An 18,826-nucleotide genomic window follows, 5' to 3' on the forward strand; every position below is an offset into this window, starting at 1 on the left:
ACGGGGAGGGGGCAGGGTGAGCTGGGACTACGTGAGAGAGTAGCATTGACATATATACACTACCAAATGTAAAATACATAGCTAGTGGGAAGTAGCTGTATAACACAGGGGGATCAGCTCGGTGCTTTGTGCCTACCTAGAGGGGTGGGAGGGAGACGCAGAGGGAGGGGATATGGGGATATATGTACGCGTATAGCTGATTCACTTTGTTATACAGCAGAAACTAACACAACATTGTAAAGCAATTACACTCCAATAAAGATGTTAAAAAAAAAAAAAGCTGGGCTTCAAAACATGGTCTGCCTGACACCAAAGTTCACAGATTTAATGACTGCGGTTTTCCACTCACAAAATAGAATAAAATGAAAACAGGTATTCTCTAAAAAACAATAGAAAACTCTACAACTACAATATTACTAATTTTACAATAGGGGAACTGAAACTTCTTTCTTAGGCTCTCTCAGCTATGTGGAACAAAGACCAAGGGATAGGGATTGTTGGGAGGATATGCAGGCAAAAGAGGGACAGGAATCCTCCTGGAAGAACAGGATGGGTCACCCTGCTGTGCCTCCCAGGAAGACTTGAACTGGGAAAGCCAAAGTGGAGACACCTCTAGGGACTATATTATCTTGCCATTCCTACAGCTACAAAAATTTACGGCTCTAGCACTCTACCCTGAACAGGATTCAGTTATTCTCAATCTCTGCAAGATGTATAAGCCGGGTATAATTTTTATAGGCATAGATGCCTAGCTGAGGTAACAGGATAATTAGCACTAACACAGGTGTGTGAGTCCCTCAAGTCTACTCTCAGCTCCCTTGACCCCCTCTCTAGTCTGCATTTGCTTGGCTGAGTGCCAACCTAAGTTATATTCACCTCTCTACCTCTTGACGCCTGTACCCATGCAGCTATACATGGCTAAAGAAGAACACACACCTTGATGACTACTCACTTGAAATTCATGACTGCAAACTTCAACTGGGTACTTATCTCAGGCCTAGAAACTTTCTCATCTCTTCCCAAACCTCCAACACTTTTTCCTAATTCTCATTTTCAGCTGAGGAAAAGAGAAACAATCAAGAGAACTTCCAAAAGTACCCACCACCCACCCATCTACCCACCTTCCAGCTTTTGTGCCATATTGTTTGCCTCTTCTCCCGTTACTATAGATGAACTATGAGCACTCTTTTCAGAGACCAGCGCTTGCACTTGGACACCTGACCCATCCTCTCTCATCCACATCAGGTCTTCACTCCAGTAATCCTCTCCTCTTGAATATCAAATGTCCCCTCTCTACTGGATCTTTCCCATCAGTGTACAAACATTATTTCTCCCATCTTAAAACTCTGTCTTGAATCCAGTTTTCCCCACCGCAAAACAAATCAACAAAAATTTCTTGAAGCAGAGTTGTTTGCATTCATTGTCTCCAATTGCTTTCCTTCCATCCTCTATCAAATCCACGCCAGTGGTGATTTACCAAAACATCGCTCCTCTCACTCAGCCGTCAGTAGCGTTTGAAACAGTAGATCACTCCCTCCTCCTTGAAACATTTCCTCATTGGCTTCCAGGACACCACACGTCTCCTGCCCCAACCTCACTGGTTACTCTTTCTTAGTTCCCTTTGCTTGTTTCTTTTCATTTTCCTAAACTCTTTTTTTTTTTTTTTTCCTTCGGTAGGCAGGCCTCTCACTGCTGTGGCCTCTCCTGTTGTGGAGCACAGGCTCCGGACGCACAGGCTCAGCAGCCATGGCTCACGGGCCCGGCCGCTCCGCGGCATGTGGGATCTTCCCGGACCGGGGCACGAACCCGCGTCCCCTGCATCGGCAGGCGGACTCTCAACCACTGCGCCACCAGGTAAGAATGAACTCTTGATCAACCCCTTCAAACCTGCTCTACTTGCTGTCTTCCCCATTTCTGTTAACCCCATCCATTCAGCTGCTTGAGCCTCAAATCTAGAAGTCATCTTTGTCTTCTATCTCTCTCTCTCTCAAACTCACATTCGGTCCGTCAACAGATGGATTTTGAGCTCAACTTTTCAAGTTCTATCCAGAATCCAGCCACTTCTCACCACCCTCACTGTTACCTGCCCTTGTCCGCAACTCATAATTTTCCTTGGCATGAATAGTTGCAAAAGCCTCGTAACTGGCCTGGCGGACGGACTCTCAACCACTGCACCACCAGGGAAGCCCTCCCTTTTTCTCACTCTGGTTTCCTCATGTTCCTGAACACCCAGGGACACTCCCTCTTCAAGCCAGGCTTTGCACTTGCTGTTGCCTCTGCCTGGAACACGCGGCCCCAAATATCTACATACCTTGTTTCCTCTGTTCCTTCAAGTCTTTGTTCAATTTTGCCTGCACAGTGATGCCTTCCTTGTGTACTCCATTTAAAATATAGAAAAAAAAAACACAGGTTTTTGCCTGCTATACTCCCTGCTGTATCTCAACACGTGAAACAACATCCAGCACATCGTAGCTGATGCTGTGGCACGTCATCCAGATCCTCTTTCTGGCTGAGGCACTTGTTTCCCCAGCTGCTAGGAGTGTTGGTAGCTGATGGCTTTCAGGTGAGTCCCTCTCCAGGCATTGCTTTCAGCTGAAGACAGTTGCCTCAGCCCCTCCCCTAGAGACAAATGATAACCCTCATCCAATGACTGACCAATGTAAGGGTATGAATGCCCAGACCCATCCTACCTCGGGAGCTGCCTATAGAATCAACCGAGGCCTTTGTTGTAATTATTGATACATCGCAGTTCAGCTTCTCTCTCCCAGGGATACTGATGCAGAGGGCACTCCCCCAATGAGCTTCCTGCACAAAAATCTACATTTCAGCGTGTTTCCCAGGAAACTCAATCTAGCACAGCGGGTGCCAGCAATGGTCTAAGGAAGACGACTCTAAAAAGAGATTTTGGCTGTGGATTACCAGGCAAAGAGAACCTTATCACTGATGGTATGTGGAGCATTAGCAGTCCCTGGCAAGTTGTAATGACCAGTGGTTAAAATTTTCATTGATGTGCAAGAGGGAGGGAATATGGGGATATAGGTATACATATAGCTGATTCACTTTGTTATACAGCAGAAACTAACAACACTGTAAAGCAATTATATTCCAAAAATTTTTTTTCATTGATGGTGAATTGGGATGGGACTGTGTTGGAAGAGGATGAACTGGAAGGTTTAATATCTCAAGCTTTTGAGAGGTTCAGGGGAAGAACCAATTATAAGGACAATGCCTCTTTCTGAGAAAGATGATGAAAGATTGGGGTCATTAATCAGCAGTTGAAGGTGAAGTGAGAAAGTCAGAGGCATCTTTGGCAACAGCTTAGTTTCTGCACCCAAAGGCCAGAAGATGTTGAGGATAAGGGTGAGGATGTAATTATAAAAGTAGCATTCCATGGGCTTCCCTGGTGGCGCAGTGGTTGAGAGTCCGCCTGCCGATGCAGGGGACACGGGTTTGTGCCCAGGTCTGGGAAGATCCCACATGCCGCAGAGTGGCTGGGCCCATGAGTCATGGCCGCTGAGCCTGTGCGTCCGGAGCCTGTGCTCCACGGTGGGAGAGGCCACAACAGTGAGAGGCCCGTGTACCGCAAAAAAAAAAAAAAAAAAAGTAGCATTCCAGAGGAGGCTGACTTCTCAGTTCCAGCAAGGCTGGGAAAAAACAGGATCCTGAGACTTGGGATGAAGAAAATCCTCAGAGGGCTTCCCTGATGGCACAGTGGTTAAGAACCTGTCTGCCAATGCAGAGGTCACAGGTTTGAGCCCTGGTCTTGGAAGATCCCACATGCTGCGGAGCAACTAAGCCCGTGCACCACAACTACTGAGCCTGTGCTCTAGAGCCCACGAGCCACACTACTGAGCCCACATGCCACAACTACTGAAGCCCGAGCACCTAGAGCCTGTGCTCCATAACAAGAGAAGCCACTGCAATGAGAAGTCCGTGCACCGTAACAAAGAGTAGCCCGCGCTCGCCGCAACTAGAGAAAGCCTGCACACAGCAACGAAGACCCAACGCAGCCAAAAGTAAGTAAATAAATAAATAAATTAGTAAATTTATAAGAAAATCCTCAGGGCCTGCCGAGATGGTTTAGTCCTCCCTATTGGAGACTAGCACTCCTCTTGATTAAAGATGCTGCAGAGGCCTCTGTGTTGTAGGGTAACACACACACCCTTCAGGATCTCCATTCTGGCTGCCAGACCAATATCTAGAGTCAAGTCACCACATAGCCTGCCAGGAAACTGCTAAGGGACCAAAGGGACTATAGGAAGAAACAGCTACAGCACTCAGCTAACCTGTACCAGCTGGGCCTGGTATTAATCTATATTTGAGACCGGATCCTGTGAATGCCGGCTCAAGTGGGGTTTAGGAGAGCCCTGTCCTGTGATACATCTTTTAACTCACCAGCAAGGACCCTGGGAGACAGTGCTCACCTGCTGCTATGATGGCTCTTGGAAGCTGGCAGTAAGAGATGGCCCATGTCAAATGAAGTACAAATTCCAGGATGGATGGTGGAAGGTAACACAAGACAGAGAAATGGGCATTCTAGACTGGATATACTGTGTAAGGGCAGAAAACCCAGTTGAGAATGCTCTGGGGATGAACATGGTGGACATTCCCTTTACCAAAGGAACAAAGAATGTATTGCACAAAAGGGCTCCAGTGTCATTAGGAAGCCCAGGGGTGGCTGTCCTCTGTAGGCAAGGGCTGACAGTGGGAGATGCTATGACTGGAATTGGCCTCACGTATAGCAGCAAGCATAACAGATACTAAAATAAGGGAGGTCAGGTGGTTAAAGATCAGGAACAGGTGGATAATGTTATCATAACCAGCAGCAAAACCAGAGTGGCAGCTGGGTGGTTTGGCCCCCACAGAACTATAGAAGTGATTCATAGAACACAGCCTTCCCAGGAATGGTGAAGAGTCAGCAAGTATTGCTCAGTTTCTACAATCAAATCAGTGCTGGATGATGAGGCCGAGGGCAGCCACCTTAATAACCCATACTCACTAAAAGAGAAATCAGGAATTTCCCTGTTGGTCCAGTGGTTAAGACTCCATCTTCCCAATGCAGGGCACACGGGTTCGATCCCTGATCATGCATGCTGCACAGCGTGGCCGAAAAAGAAAATAATTAATTATTTAAAAATCAATAAATAAAAGAGAAATCAAGTTCTAGGAGGAGGTCCTTGCAATACCCTGGTGAGAGTGTATGATAATGATTCCTCATGGGGATCTAGGGCCATTTACCCAAGTAACCATACACTGGGAATTACCTACACATTTCGAAGATGTTTGGATACAGGATTCAAGTTGACGTTGATATTCAAAGTGCCAACATGGTCCTTCTGTTAGAGTTGGGAACACATGGAGGCCAGCGATAGAGTCCTGGCCCAGGTTTGACTCACAGTGAGTCCACTGGGTCAAGGACCTACCCAGTGGTCCTTTCCACATGCTTTCCATATGCTTTTTATGATTGGAACAGACGTACTTGGAAGTCGGCAGTCCTCTCCCGTTGTGCCTGGGCCTGAGGTAGGAGCTGTTGTTGTGGGAAATACTAAGTTGCTAAATGAAAGTCTCTGAAACTGTCTCCTCCCAGTCAATATAGTAAATCAAATATCTTGTGCTGGGTGGTTATCGCCCTGATTGGTACCACCGTTAGAAATCTAAAGGGTGCAGAGATACTGGCTCCCATAATATCCCCATTTAATTTGCTCCTCTGGCCTCTACAATAAAACAGACTGAAGATTACTGCAAACTCAACCCAGCTGTAGCCCTAATAGTAGCTGCTGAGTCAAGTAATACATTTGTTAGAGCAGGTTGATGTGGGTCTACCCCATCAGTGAAGTTTTTAGGGATCCAGAGATCTGGGGTCATGCCGTTCCATCACCTCCAAATTAAATGACAAAATATTGCACCTTACACCTCTTACAAAAGCACAATTTTTGGATTCTGAGGCAGCATATTCCATACTTGGGAGTACTGAGTGACATGAAATTCTGCCAAGTTTGAGCAGGTTCTAGAGCAGGAAAGGCCCCTGCAGGTACAGACAGTGAGGCAAGTGTACTCACTTGCCACTTGGTTGATAACTGACTAGAAGACCCCATGGTATTAAAGGTATTGATGACTGGAAAAAGATCTGTGTGGCAAGATACAGTAGGAAAATTACAATGCAAGACCATCTGCAATGGAGTTTTATGTATACAAGGTTCCTGGGAGAAACAGAACACCTGACCTACCTCTCTTTGAACAAAGGAACCCACCTTACCTCAAAGGAGATGTGGCAATGGATGCATAACCATAGAGTCCACTGTCCTATTGCATACTGTACCAACTAGAAGCTGCCACCCTGACAGTGCAATGGAATGGCCTTTTGAAGATACAATTGAGGCACCATCTTGGAGATAATACCTGCAAAGAAGGCATGGGAGAATTATGCCAACATGAAAATAGCAAAGGAATGAATCAGCAATTTGCAGATGTAAAGAGAAACATAAAGAGAAAATGTACCAATGGAAACAGTTGAAATGTTCCGATAATTACCCACAATTTCCATATACTAGGTCCAGTGCCCACTCTTATCACAGACACCACTGAATTTATTTATTCAGAAAATTCCTCAATATTTATTTTATTTTTTAAATTAATTAATTAATTAAAAAAATTTTTTTGCTTGTGTTGGGTCTTTGTTGCTGTGCACGGGCTTCCTCTAGTTGTGGCAAGTGCAGGCTACTCTTCATTGTGATGCACAGGCTTATTGTGTTGGCTTCTCCTGTTGCACAGCACGGACTCTACACATGCGGGCTTCAGTAGTTGTGGCTTGCGGGCTCCAGAGCGCAGTCTCAGTAGTTGTGACACACGGGCTTAGTTGCTCCGTGGCATGTGGCATCTTCCCGGACCAGGGCTCAAACCCGTGTGCCCTGCATTGGCAGGCGGATTCTTAAACCACTACGCCACCAGGGAAGTCCCTCCTCAATATTTATTAAAGGAAGCATGGTGTGAAATAATTCTTGTGAAATACAATCTGAAATTCCTGTTTTTTTTTTAAATTGGGGTATAGCTGTTTTACAATGTTGTGTTAGTTTCTTCTGTACAGCAAAGTGGAGTTCCCTGTGCTATATGGCAGGTTCTCATTAGTTATCTATTTTATACATATTAGTGTATATATATTAGTCCCAATCTCACAATTCATCCCATTCCCCCTTTCCCCCATTGGTGTCCATACGTTTGTTCTCTACATCCGTGTCTCTATTCTGCCTTGCAAACCAGTTCATCTGTACCATTTTTCTAGATTCCACACATGTGCATTAATATAGAATATTTTTCTCTTTCTGACTTACTTCACTCTGTATGACAGTCTCTAGGTCCATCCACATCTCTACAAATGACCCAATTTTGTTCCTCTTTATGGCTGAGTAATATTCTAGTGTATATATGTACCACATCTTCTTTATCCATTCGTCTGTCAAAGGACATTTAGGTTGCTTCCATGACCTGGCTATTGTAAATTGTGCTGCAATGAACATTGGGGTGCATGCATCTTTTTGAATTATGGTTTTCTCTGGGTATATGCCCAGTAGTGGGATTGCTGGGTCATATGGTAATTCTATATTTCCTTTTTTTTTTAGGAACTTCCATAATGTTCTCCATAGTGGCTGTATCAATTTACATTCCCAGCAACAGTGCAAGAGTGTTCCATTTTCTCCACACCTTCTCCAGCATTTACTGTGTGTAGATTTTTTGATGATGGCCATTCTGACCAGTGTGAGGTAACACCTCATTGTAGTTTTGATTTACATTTCTGTAATAATTAGTGCTGTTGAGCATCTTTTCATGTACCTTTTTTTTTTTTTTGCGGTATGCGGGCCTCTCACTGTTGTGGCCTCTCCCGTTGCGGAGCACAGGCTCCGGATGCGCAGGCTCAGCGGCCATGGCTCACGGGCCCAGCCGCTCCGCAGCATATGGGATCCTCCCAGACCGGGGCACGAACCCGTATCCCCTGCATCGGCAGGCGGACTCTCAACCACTTGCGCCACCAGGGAGGCCCTCATGTACCTTTTATCCATCTGTATGTCTTCTTTGGAGAAATGTCTATTTAGATCTTCTGCCCATTTTTTGATTGGGTTGTTTGTTTTTTTGATATTGAGCTGCATGAACTCTTTGTATATTTTGGAGATTAATCCTTTGTCCATTGATTCATTTGCACATATTTTCTCCTATTCTGAGGGTCGTCTTTTCATCTTGTTTATGGTTTCCTTTGCTGTGCAAAAGCTTTTAAGTTTCATTAGGCCCCATTTGTTTATTTTTGGTTTTATTTCCATTACTCTAGTAGGTGGGTCAAAAAAGATGTTGCTGCAATTTATGTCCGAGTGTTTTTCCTATGTTTTCCTATAAGAGGAAATTTTTTCCTCTGCATTTTTTTTTCCTCTGCAATTTTTGGGAATAGTTTCAGAAGGATAGGTGTTAACTCTTCTCTAAATGTTTGGTGGAATTCACCTATGAAGCCATCTGGTCCTGGACTTCTGTTTGTTGCAAGCTTTTAAATTACTGATTCAACTTCAGTACTTGTAATTGGTCTGGACATATTTTCTGTCTCTTCAGGGTCCAGTCTTGGGAGACTGTACCTTTCTATGAATTTGTCCATTTCTCCTAGATTGTCCATTTCATTGGCATATATTTGCTTGTAGTAGACTCTTATGATCCTTTGTATTTCTGTGGTGTTGGTTGTGATGTCTCCTTTTGGATTTGTTTCTATAGGTCTTTTTTTCCTCCTTCTCTTCTCTTGTGATTTGATGACTGTCTTTAGTGTTATGTTTGGATTCCTTTTTCTTGTTTTGTGTGTATATCTATTATAGATTTTTGTTTTGCTTTTACCATGAGGTTCTTGTATAGCAGTCTATATATATATGCACTTGTTTTAAGTTGCTGATCTCTTAATTTCAACTCCGTTTTAGATACCCTGCATTTATACTCCCATCCCCTCATGATTACTGTTTTTGGTATATTTTCTATCTAATTGTTTTGTGTATCCCTTAATTGCTTACTGTGGATACAAGTGATTTTTACTACTTTTGTCTTTTAACCTCCCTGCTAGCTTTGTGTGTGGATGATTTCCTACCTTTACTGTGTTTGCCTTTACCAGTGAGCTTTTCCTTTTTGTAATTTTCTTGTTTTTAATTGTGGCCTTTTTTTTTTCCCACCTAGAGAAATTCCTTTAGCATTTGTTGTAAAGCTGGTTTGGTGGTGCTGAATTTTCTTAGCTTTTGCTTGTCCGTAGAGCTTTTGATTTCTCTATCAAATTTGAATGACAGCCTTTCTGGGTATTCTGGTCATAGGTTTTTCTCTTTAATCACTTTAAGTATATCATGCCACTCCCTTCTGGCCTGTAGAGTTTCTGCTGAAAAATCAGCTGATAACCTTATGAGAATTCCCATGTATATTATTTCTTTTCCCTTGTTGCTTTTAATATTCTCTCTTTAATTTTTGTCATTTTGATTACAATGTGTCTTGGTGTGTTCTAATGTGGGTTAATCCAGTATGGGACTCTCTGCACTCTCTGGACTTGGGTGAGTGTTTCCTTTCCCATATTAGGGAAGTTTTCAACTATTATCTCTTCTAATAATATTTTCTCAGGCTCTTTCTCTCTTCTCCTTCTAGGACCCCTACAATGTGAATATTAGTGCATTTGGTGTTGTCCCAGCAGTCTCTTAAACTGTCCTTATTTCTTTTCATTCTTTTTTCTTTATTCTGTTCAGTGGCAATGATTCCCACTACTCTGTCTTCCAGCTCACTGATCAGTTCTTATGCTTCATTTAGTCTACTATTGATTCCTTCCAGTGTATTTTCCATTTCGGTTATTGTATTCTTCAATTGTTTTTTTGTTCTTTATATTTTCTAATTCTTTGTTAAAAACTTTAATTTCTCACTCTGTGAATCCATTCTTCTCTTGAGTTCTTTGATCATCTTAACGATCATTACTCTTAACTCTTTCTCAGGTGGATTACTTACCTCCACATCACTTAGTTCTTCTTCTAGGGTTTATCTTGTTCCTTCATCTGAAACATATTCCGCTGTCACTTCATTTTGTCTAAATTGCTATTCGTATTTTTATGTATGCGGTAGGTTAGTTACATTTCTCGACTTTGGAGAAGTGGCCCTCTGTAGGGGACATTCTATGTGTCCCAGCAGTGAATTCCCTTATCATCACCCAAGGGCCAAGGGCCGGGTGGTCCCAGGGTAGGGTCTGGCCTGCGTTTGCTGACTCTGTCTGCAGGCCGCAGAACTGTAGTTTTCTTGCTTCTGTTTGTCCCCTGGTGGGTGGGGCTGGTCTAGAGGCTTGTGCAGGCTTCCTGGTGGGAGGCGCCTCTGTCTGCCTCTTGGTGGATGGTGCTGGGTCTTGGCCTTCTAGAGATGGTGGGCAGAGCCATGTCTAGGGACGTGTGTAGAGGTGGCTGTGCTCAGGACGGCTTTAGGCAGCAGGTCTGCTGACGGATGGGGCCGTGTTCCTGCCCTGATGGTTGTTTGGCCTGAGGCATCCCAACACTGAAGCCTACAGGCTGTTGGGTGGGGCCAGGTCTTGGTTCCAAAATGTCAGCCTCCAGGAGAGCTCACAGGGATGCATCCTCCCTGATATGTCTGCCACCAGTGTCTATGTCCCCAGGGTGAGCCTCCCCAAGAGACCCTCCAAGACCAACAGGTAGGTCCAACCTAGGTTCCTATTGAATTATTGCTTTCGCCCTTGGTCCCAGTGCATGTGAGTTTATGTGCACCCTTTTAAGAGTGAAGTCTTTATTTCCCACAATCCTATGGAGCTCCTGCAATCAAGCCCTGCTGGCCTTCAAATCCAAATACTCTGGAGGCTCCTCTTCCCAGTGCCAGACTCCTGGGCTGGGGAGCCTGATGTGGGGCTCAGAACTCTCCCTCCTGTGAGAGAACCTCTGTAATATAATTATTCTCCAGTTTGTGGGTCGCCTACCTTGGGGGTATGGATTTGATTGTATTGTCAGTCTGCCTCTCCTACTGGTCTCCTTGTGGTTCCTTCTTTGTCTTTAGTTGTAGAAGATCTTTTCTGGAAGGTTTTAGTCTTTTTCAATGATGGTCATTCTGCAGACTGTTGTGATTTTGGTCTGCTCGTGAGAAGAGGTGAACTTAGGGTCCTTCTACTCTGCCATCTTCGCAGCTCTTCTATAATTTATCTAGTTCTGGAGGCTGAGGTCAGGGTACCAGCGTGGTCAGGTAAGTGTCCTCTTCTGAGATGCAGACTTACTTTATGCTCACATAGTGGAAGGGCTAGAAATTCCAGTTTTCTGAAGAGCACAGCTACTAGTTTAGATTAAGCTATGTGGATTTAGCAAGGCAATGAATCACTTTATTGCAACCTGCCAAACACCAGGCATAGTGTGTGTGGATATATGTGTGTGTATGTATATATATTTTATTTCATTTAATCAAAACCTTGTGAGGAAGACTGAATCATTCCCATGTTAGAGCTGGAGAAACAGACTTAAGAGTTGTGATTTTCTTAGTAACTTCAAGTCCAGTGCTTTCATAGCAGTGCAGCTGAGTAGTTAAGAGCTTGTGCTTTGAGAATCAGACTTCCTGGACCAAATCCTGGCTCCTACACTTACTGCATGTCCTTGGGCAAGTTATCTATGCCTCATTCTCCTCATGTATAAATGAGAATAAAAATACCTTTTAAGGGTATTGGGAGGCATCAGATGATACATGGTAATTAGGACAGTCCCTGGCACACTGGCTTTTTCTGTTTCCTACTTTTATGCAGACATCATAGCAGGAGGACTAAGGAAGAAGCTGGTTTTGGACACGTGTGGCCAGAGTGTGTTACTCTTTGTGTTACCACTTTTCCCTGTGTTCTCTGGTCAAAACGTACTTGGGAGAAGCCTTTGTACTATGGACGTGGATGGGAACTTAAGAGGGAGTATGAGCATCGTCTGGCACTAGTGGCTAGGTCCTGTCCCTTCAGTAACCTAAACCACCAGGGAAGTACCACTACTGTTTGGTCACACTGTCTCTTAAACTGCGAGCTTCTTGGAGGGTGGAATCATGCCTTTGGCTTTAAACATTTAGGACCTAGCAAGGATGATGCTTCTCATGTGTTAGGTGCTGCACAAATGTTTCTGGAATAAATAGGAGTGCCCATGTGCCTTTCCCTATGGTTAAGAATAGGATTGCTTTATGTGGGAAGCCTACTTGGCCAGGAAGGTTAAAACACAACTAAACTCAAGCACCTGAACTATGCCCTGATTCTGGGCTGCTGAGGAAAAAAAAGGTGGTAATGTCTATGAGTAATTGTTTTTCCCCCATGAGGCTTTAAGCTGGATATAAAATTCTGGTAACTGGGGCCTCCCTGGTGGCGCAGTGGTTAAGAGTCCGCCTGCCGATGCAGGGGATACGGGTTCGTGCCCCGGTCTGGGAGGATCCCATATGCCGTGGAGCGGCTGGGCCCGTGAGCCATGGCCGCTGGGCCTGCGCATCCGGAGCCTGTGCTCCGCAACGGGAGAGGCCACAACAGTGAGAGGCCCACATACCGCAAAAAGAAAAAAAAAAAAAAAAAAAAAAAAATTCTGGTAACTGAGTTGTTTAAGAGGGAACTTTATAACATCCATTTCTATTCCCAGGTTATAGAAATTCAAGACCCAATCAACCCCCGCAAATGGGTATCACTATCAGCTTCTGTGGGAAGTGTGGCTTTGCTCTTGGTACAATCGTCTTTTTGGCTCATATTAGAGTTTGAGAGGGCAGCTCCTCTCTGGAATCAGTTAACCTTATTCATGTTAATGCTTGTGTTTTGTAGCAGATGAATCCCTTGGCCAACATTTTAAAGTAAAACTGCTTCAGCTGAACAGTATGTGTACTTCCAACTTGAAAACCACAACCCTAAGTCACTAAACCACGTATTGTTCCACACCTAACAGTGTGAAATTAACTGAAATTGAACACTTCCAAATCTAACTCCAGGGGGCCAGAATACATCTGTCCATCCTTTTTCTGTCCCTCTACATCATCCTTGAACCTAAGACTTATTCATCTGGAACCTCAGGCCTGATTAATGAAATTTCCTCACTCTAATTCTCCACTGAATATTAACTCATTTAGGGGCTCCCTTTTCATCTCAGATGAACAAATTGTTGACTCCGCTTTTTTTGCTCAGAAACCAGTAAGACCAAAATTTACATACAATTCTACTACTTACTACTGTATCAAGAAATGGTGAGAAACAAGACCAGATTAGTATTACCTAAATACTTTTAGAAGGTTTTAATCATACTTAAAGTTAAGCAGTATGGATATATGGCAGGGGAAGGGAGAGACTGACTGGAAGAAGACGGCTTGAGCTTGAGGGACCCAAGAAATAGAGGTCAGGTATCAGTGATGGCAACCTGAAAGACCTCAAGCTACCACTAGACTATGTTGAGGTAAGAACTGTCTTCTATATTCCCAGCACCTGACACATACGTAGCTGATACTTGACTCCCTGCCTAATTATAACAGAGCCTCATTGCTTGCTTAAACTCTCCAGTGCAAGAAAAATTTCCTTCTACTTTGGTATGATATTTCCCTGTCCAGGGAAATGTGTGTTTTTGACAATAATTCTTTGGAGTAATTCCATGTTGGAATATGGAGTTAAGTTGGTGAGTCTTACCCGAACATTTTTAACCATTTCCAGATAACAGCCTACTAGCTATGGGCATTAGTCAATATGTGTTGTCTATATTGCTTGATATCTACCAATTTTCACTCTAAAAAATTCTTGTCAAATTAGGTGTGGAAAAGACTGACGGAAAGTATCTGTAAAAATTCAAAGAAATTCTGTATTCGCCATATGTAAAAGACTCTAGCAGACATGTCAAAGGAATGGCATAGGCTTTGTCAAAAGGTTGGATGGAAAATAAATGTACACCTAAAAGCATGCAATTAAAGTATCCATATTTTCTGATTTCCCACTCTAAACAGCCCCCAGTTCAGAAAGATAGATCTGAGGGCTTCTATTAAGAATCTAAGTGATGCCATGTCACGGTCACCCTACCACAGAAATAAGCTTTTACCCATTATAACTCAAGAAACGCTGAAAATCAATAGCACTCTTGGCTTAACATCTGTTGCCACCATCTTCTGGATATTCCAGGAAAACCAGTCACTAATTTGAGCACCAACAGCAGACCCAGCCCTACACCTGAGGGTGTGGAGACCAGCACATAGAGGAAGGAAAGGGGCCAAGGAACCATTTCCCTTTGGCAACATAAAAGAAACATGCAAATGCTAAGATAGCCAGTGTAACATTAAGACATCTTTGTCTAGTTCTTTTGTTTCATTTCACAAGCAGAAATTTTATGGCTAAAATTTCTTAAAGCACCTAAAATAGAATTAAGATGCTTTTCACAAATAGGTCAACTGTGGTTAACTGCTGACTATGATTGGAATGGAAAAGTGAAAATACTGAAAATGCCAAGAAGCTATGAAATATGATACAGTGGCAGCATAAAAAAAATCACTGATGGGGACTTCCCTTGGTGGTCCAATGGTTAAGAATCCGCCTTCCAACACAGGGGATGCGGGTTCAATCCCTGATCGGGGAACTAAGATCCCACATGCCACAGGGCAACTATGCCTGCACGCTGCAACTACTGAACCCGTGCACCACAACTACAGAGCCCATGTGCTCTTTAGCCCACGTGCCACAACTAGAGAGAAGCCCACGTGCTGCAACTGAGAGACCAGACGCAGCCAAAAAATAAATAATATTTAAAAATAAAATGGATTATTTGCCTTAAAAAAAAATCACCGATGACCTGTTAGAAAAGACATACCTCATACATTTAGGTTCTGACCATCTACTCTCAACTTTTTTAAACCTATGATATACTCTGATCCTACTACCGTCTACATCTTGCCCCCAACCAAGAGTATGTTGGAGATTTGCTTTCTGTAATTTATACTGTGAAAGCAAGTAAATTAAATGCCTTTTCAGACTATACTCACCTCATTCCCCAACACAGCCCCCGACCATTCTTCTATCATAGAGCACAATTGGTATTAACTAAGGACAAAACCATGCCCCTTGCCCCTTACCAGAAGGGCTGAACGGGCAGAAGGTTATGTGACCAAGTCTACTGTCAACCACTAACTGCAATGTCTTCTGGGTTATTGTGTTCTATGTTGGAGAAGCCAGAGATAAGATTTATATGACCAAACTGCGGAGAAGCACTTATACAAATCTTTCATTGGCTATACTTTCGTTGTCATTTTTTCCACTGTAGATCCTAGCCAATAAAGGGCCTAAAGTATTAATGGTTTCAAATTAACACAACCAACTGAACAGCACATACTTGGTGGCTTGTAAGTGAAGACGGTGCAAACTATACAGCTGGTTGGTCACTCTGTAAGTCCTAAAAGTCCTAAAATTTAGGAGGACTGAACTTAAGGATGAGAATATGAAAGAGTGGTAATGGAAGTGAGTGAGAAGGCACATATGTGAAGTAGTGACTACAGCATTTTGGTAGAGGCTTGTGTTCCCAGCCTTCTCCATCATACCAAATTAGAGCACATTTAGAGAAAAACCTGAGACTGGAAAGCTTGGACATCAAGGTAGGGTTTATTAGTACTTGCATATTTTAAATGTTTAAGAATCACAGCATCTATGAGTAAAGAAGGCACACAGGTTATTAGTAACTGAATCTACTAGTTTTCCTAAAGCTGGGTCTGGAAGCCACGCATTCTGGATACAGGATTTTAGGCAATTGAAATCCCTCAGTACGTCACTTCATAAATTGAGTAAATGATAAAACAAACTCCCTTACTGTCTGCTTGTGTGGGTGATAATGGCTATGAATATGCTAGCAAAAAAAAAGAGAAAAATACAAATATAAGTACTGAGATCTATTTTGGGTCCTTCCATTTCCAGCCATAAGAATGGTGATTCTATTTTCTACATTCAGCACTCTGCATCATCAAGAAAGACTTCTCTTCTCCTCCTCCTTGACAGACTGCTTCCAACAGGAGTATGGCTACCTTGAGAACAGGAGCCATAAACATTATCCTCTAAAACAATCTTTACTTTGACTGAATAAGCTTTATAGTTTTTGAAAGTCCGAAATCAAGTTTTGGGATGATAATTTTTTTCCTAGAGCATAATGTAGTCTTGATCACTCTTTTTGGTATGTGACAAGCCTTCTTGCTTCAGATTTTAGGAATGGATAAGAAGCTCCAAGACTCATTATTTAGAGAATACTTTATTAGTTTCTGTAATCAAACCCATGTAGATAAGACCTTACATATTTAATACAGTGCGTTACCCCTGTACAAATGGAAAAATTTATGTTTAACGTTTCTAGACCAATATGGCTGTTGATTTCTGTACAATGCCAACCCAACACGGTACAACTGGGATACTTCTCCAAAGTTGACAGCACAGCTAAAGTTTCCAAAAATTCAAATTATATATATATGTATATATATATAGATAGATTTATTTATTTATATAAAAAGACCAATAGCAGTATGTTATGCATCAATAGCAGCAACAGCTTTTCCAGGTTCTGCAGTCATCTGAACAAAATTATAGAGACATCCAGCGCACTCCATTAAAAAAAAAAAAAAAGTAAAAAACAAAACCTCAGAAAACAGCAAATTCTGTTACTGTTGTGGTACCTGGCACCATTTTTTTTTTATTAGCTTCTCAATTATCATCTGGAAAGAAAACATTCTAGAATAACGTCATTAAAAACAGGTCTGATAAAGCACGGTCACTACTACATATCATAAAGCAGGTACAAGATATTTTACATTCACAGAGGTATGATACAGTACTGTCCTACATCTATAATACTAGAGGATATAATGAAAAAGGCATTATTTGAGACTTGATTCTACTTTTCCAGCAGAGGGCCCAAAGGATGGTTATAACACAGCTCTGGTACAGAAATGCACCTTCTTAGATAGGATTTCCTTTCTTTAGTGGCACAGTTCTAGGTACTCACTGATCTTCATGAACATCAGCTAAAAACCGTTTAAAAAATTAAAAAAACCTACTGGATTCATACAAATGACTGAGTAGAGGCAAGCAAGATTCAACCTAACTAGTATTTGACCAACTCTGTTGTGTCTGAACGGTAAGAGTTCCATGGAAGAAAGAAGAGCCAAGTAGCACATCAAACCTTTGGGCCACAACCAAAACACAGCATCTTTTCAAACAGAAGCAGTAGCCAAACACTGCCCACCTGGATATGTTCAAGGATGCTGACGTCAATATTTCATCATCTGCTCACTCATTCAGGAAGAAGGGGAGATCAGTTACTGTATTTTGATTGTGTTCAACTCAATCACCACATTACAAAAATAGCAAGCTGCCATAATAAAAAATAAGGCTCCTCTATCCAGCACCAGTTATCTTCCGTTCTTCACCACCAAGCCTATAAATGCTATAACCATATCCAAAGAACATAACGGAGCAAAGAAACCACATCTGATGTCTTAGCTGGGATCATCGCATTGTCCAGGCTGAGCTATTCCTCTGTGATGTTACTGCCCTCACGTTTCTGGTGTTTCATCTAACCGTAAGGATTTTAGTTCTAAATTACGTGCACTCAAGGAATGTGTGCACGTATTCGTATATAAATTTGACTGAAGATGTATGGCCATCAACAGAGTGCATGTTATATAGTAGGTGCAAGCTGGCAAAGCCTCATTTTTACTGGTGCAGCAGCTGTGTGTCAGTGTAAATTGCTCCTATGTCCCTTGTGCACCTCCAAGCTCTGGACAGGATAATGTCAGAGACCATTTTACCCCTTTGGCTGCTGGCATTATCTGACTTCATCCTCCCTCTTTCCCCTCTCCCTTCCCCCAACCCCCTGCAACAGCCCACAGCCTTTAGGATTTTGTTTCTTCGGTTTTGATTGCCTGAGGTTTGATTGGTCCAGTTCTAACAGGTTTGGTGGCTATGGTGGGTGCAGGGGGTGGCTTTTCTTCTACTTTTTCCTGACAGACACCAGGAGGGTCGGTCAGTGTTTCAGGAGGTTTACTTGAATCACTGTCCACTTTCTGGGCTTTGCCTCCTATCTGTTTGTTCTGTTGCTGTTCAGAGAAGAACCGCTGCGTGGACTGAAGAACCTCTGCTCTCTGCTTTGCCTTAAAAAATGAGAAACAACAACTGAAAATGCTACAGTATTACCAAAGCTTGTCAATCAAGCTCAGTTCAAATTCTTTTACCAATCACAAATCAGTTTTCCCCATGTTGGTTTGGCCCCAAAGTACCTCACTGATCTTTTGGCTTTTAATGGATAGATTTCTTCCTATTTTTGAAAACATTCCATGTGATTTAAAAAAATAATAATAAAAAAATATAAAAAGAACAGGACCACCTCCCACCATCTTTTCAAAGTTTGCCCTTTTATAAAATAATAAAATAGAAATTGTTGTTGGTTTGTATCTTTTCTGGAACAAAGCTTATTGATATGAAATTTTATTTAGGGAGCCTGCTTGCAAATTTGAAAACATATATGTAATACTTAAAACTTCTAGTTATCAATATGTGGTCTATAATAAAATGAAAAGGAAGCACTTATATTGTGGCATTACCAACACCTAGGACCAAATGTCTTGTGGCTGAGTCCTCTTCCCACAGCTCTCTTCTGCAGGGGAAGAGCATCAGAAATTAGTAACTACAACTTCACTCGATCACTAAGTTCTGATAGCTCCTACCATATTCTGAGCTGGTAAAATAATTTCCTAGTTTTATTGACTCTGTGCCCCCACAGAATATACTTACGTCAATCTGTAAATTATACCACTGTATAACATACACAATTAAAACTAAAGTTTC

The 18,826-nt window shown here is 42.5% G+C and overlaps 1 protein-coding gene across 13 annotated transcripts in view; it reads right to left on the minus strand.

The window, feature by feature from the left end:
- Positions 1-16,222: 16,222 nt before the first annotated feature.
- The window catches only part of PRRC2C (proline rich coiled-coil 2C), a 96,331-nt gene continuing 93,727 nt past the window's right edge, over positions 16,223-18,826 (minus strand). For 10 of the 13 annotated variants that reach the window (XM_060091261.1, XM_060091270.1, XM_060091265.1 and 7 more), the window contains one exon: positions 16,223-18,132. In XM_060091261.1, coding sequence (XP_059947244.1) covers positions 17,875-18,132 — 258 coding nt within the window. In that variant the 3' untranslated portion in view covers positions 16,223-17,874. Of the gene's footprint in view, positions 18,133-18,582; positions 18,636-18,826 lie in introns of all 13 variants that reach the window. The other 3 variants (XM_060091271.1, XM_060091267.1, XM_060091273.1) reach the window with 2 other exon arrangements.

This window comes from Mesoplodon densirostris, chromosome 2 (assembly GCF_025265405.1).
Source record: "Mesoplodon densirostris isolate mMesDen1 chromosome 2, mMesDen1 primary haplotype, whole genome shotgun sequence".
NCBI lineage: Eukaryota > Metazoa > Chordata > Mammalia > Artiodactyla > Ziphiidae > Mesoplodon > Mesoplodon densirostris.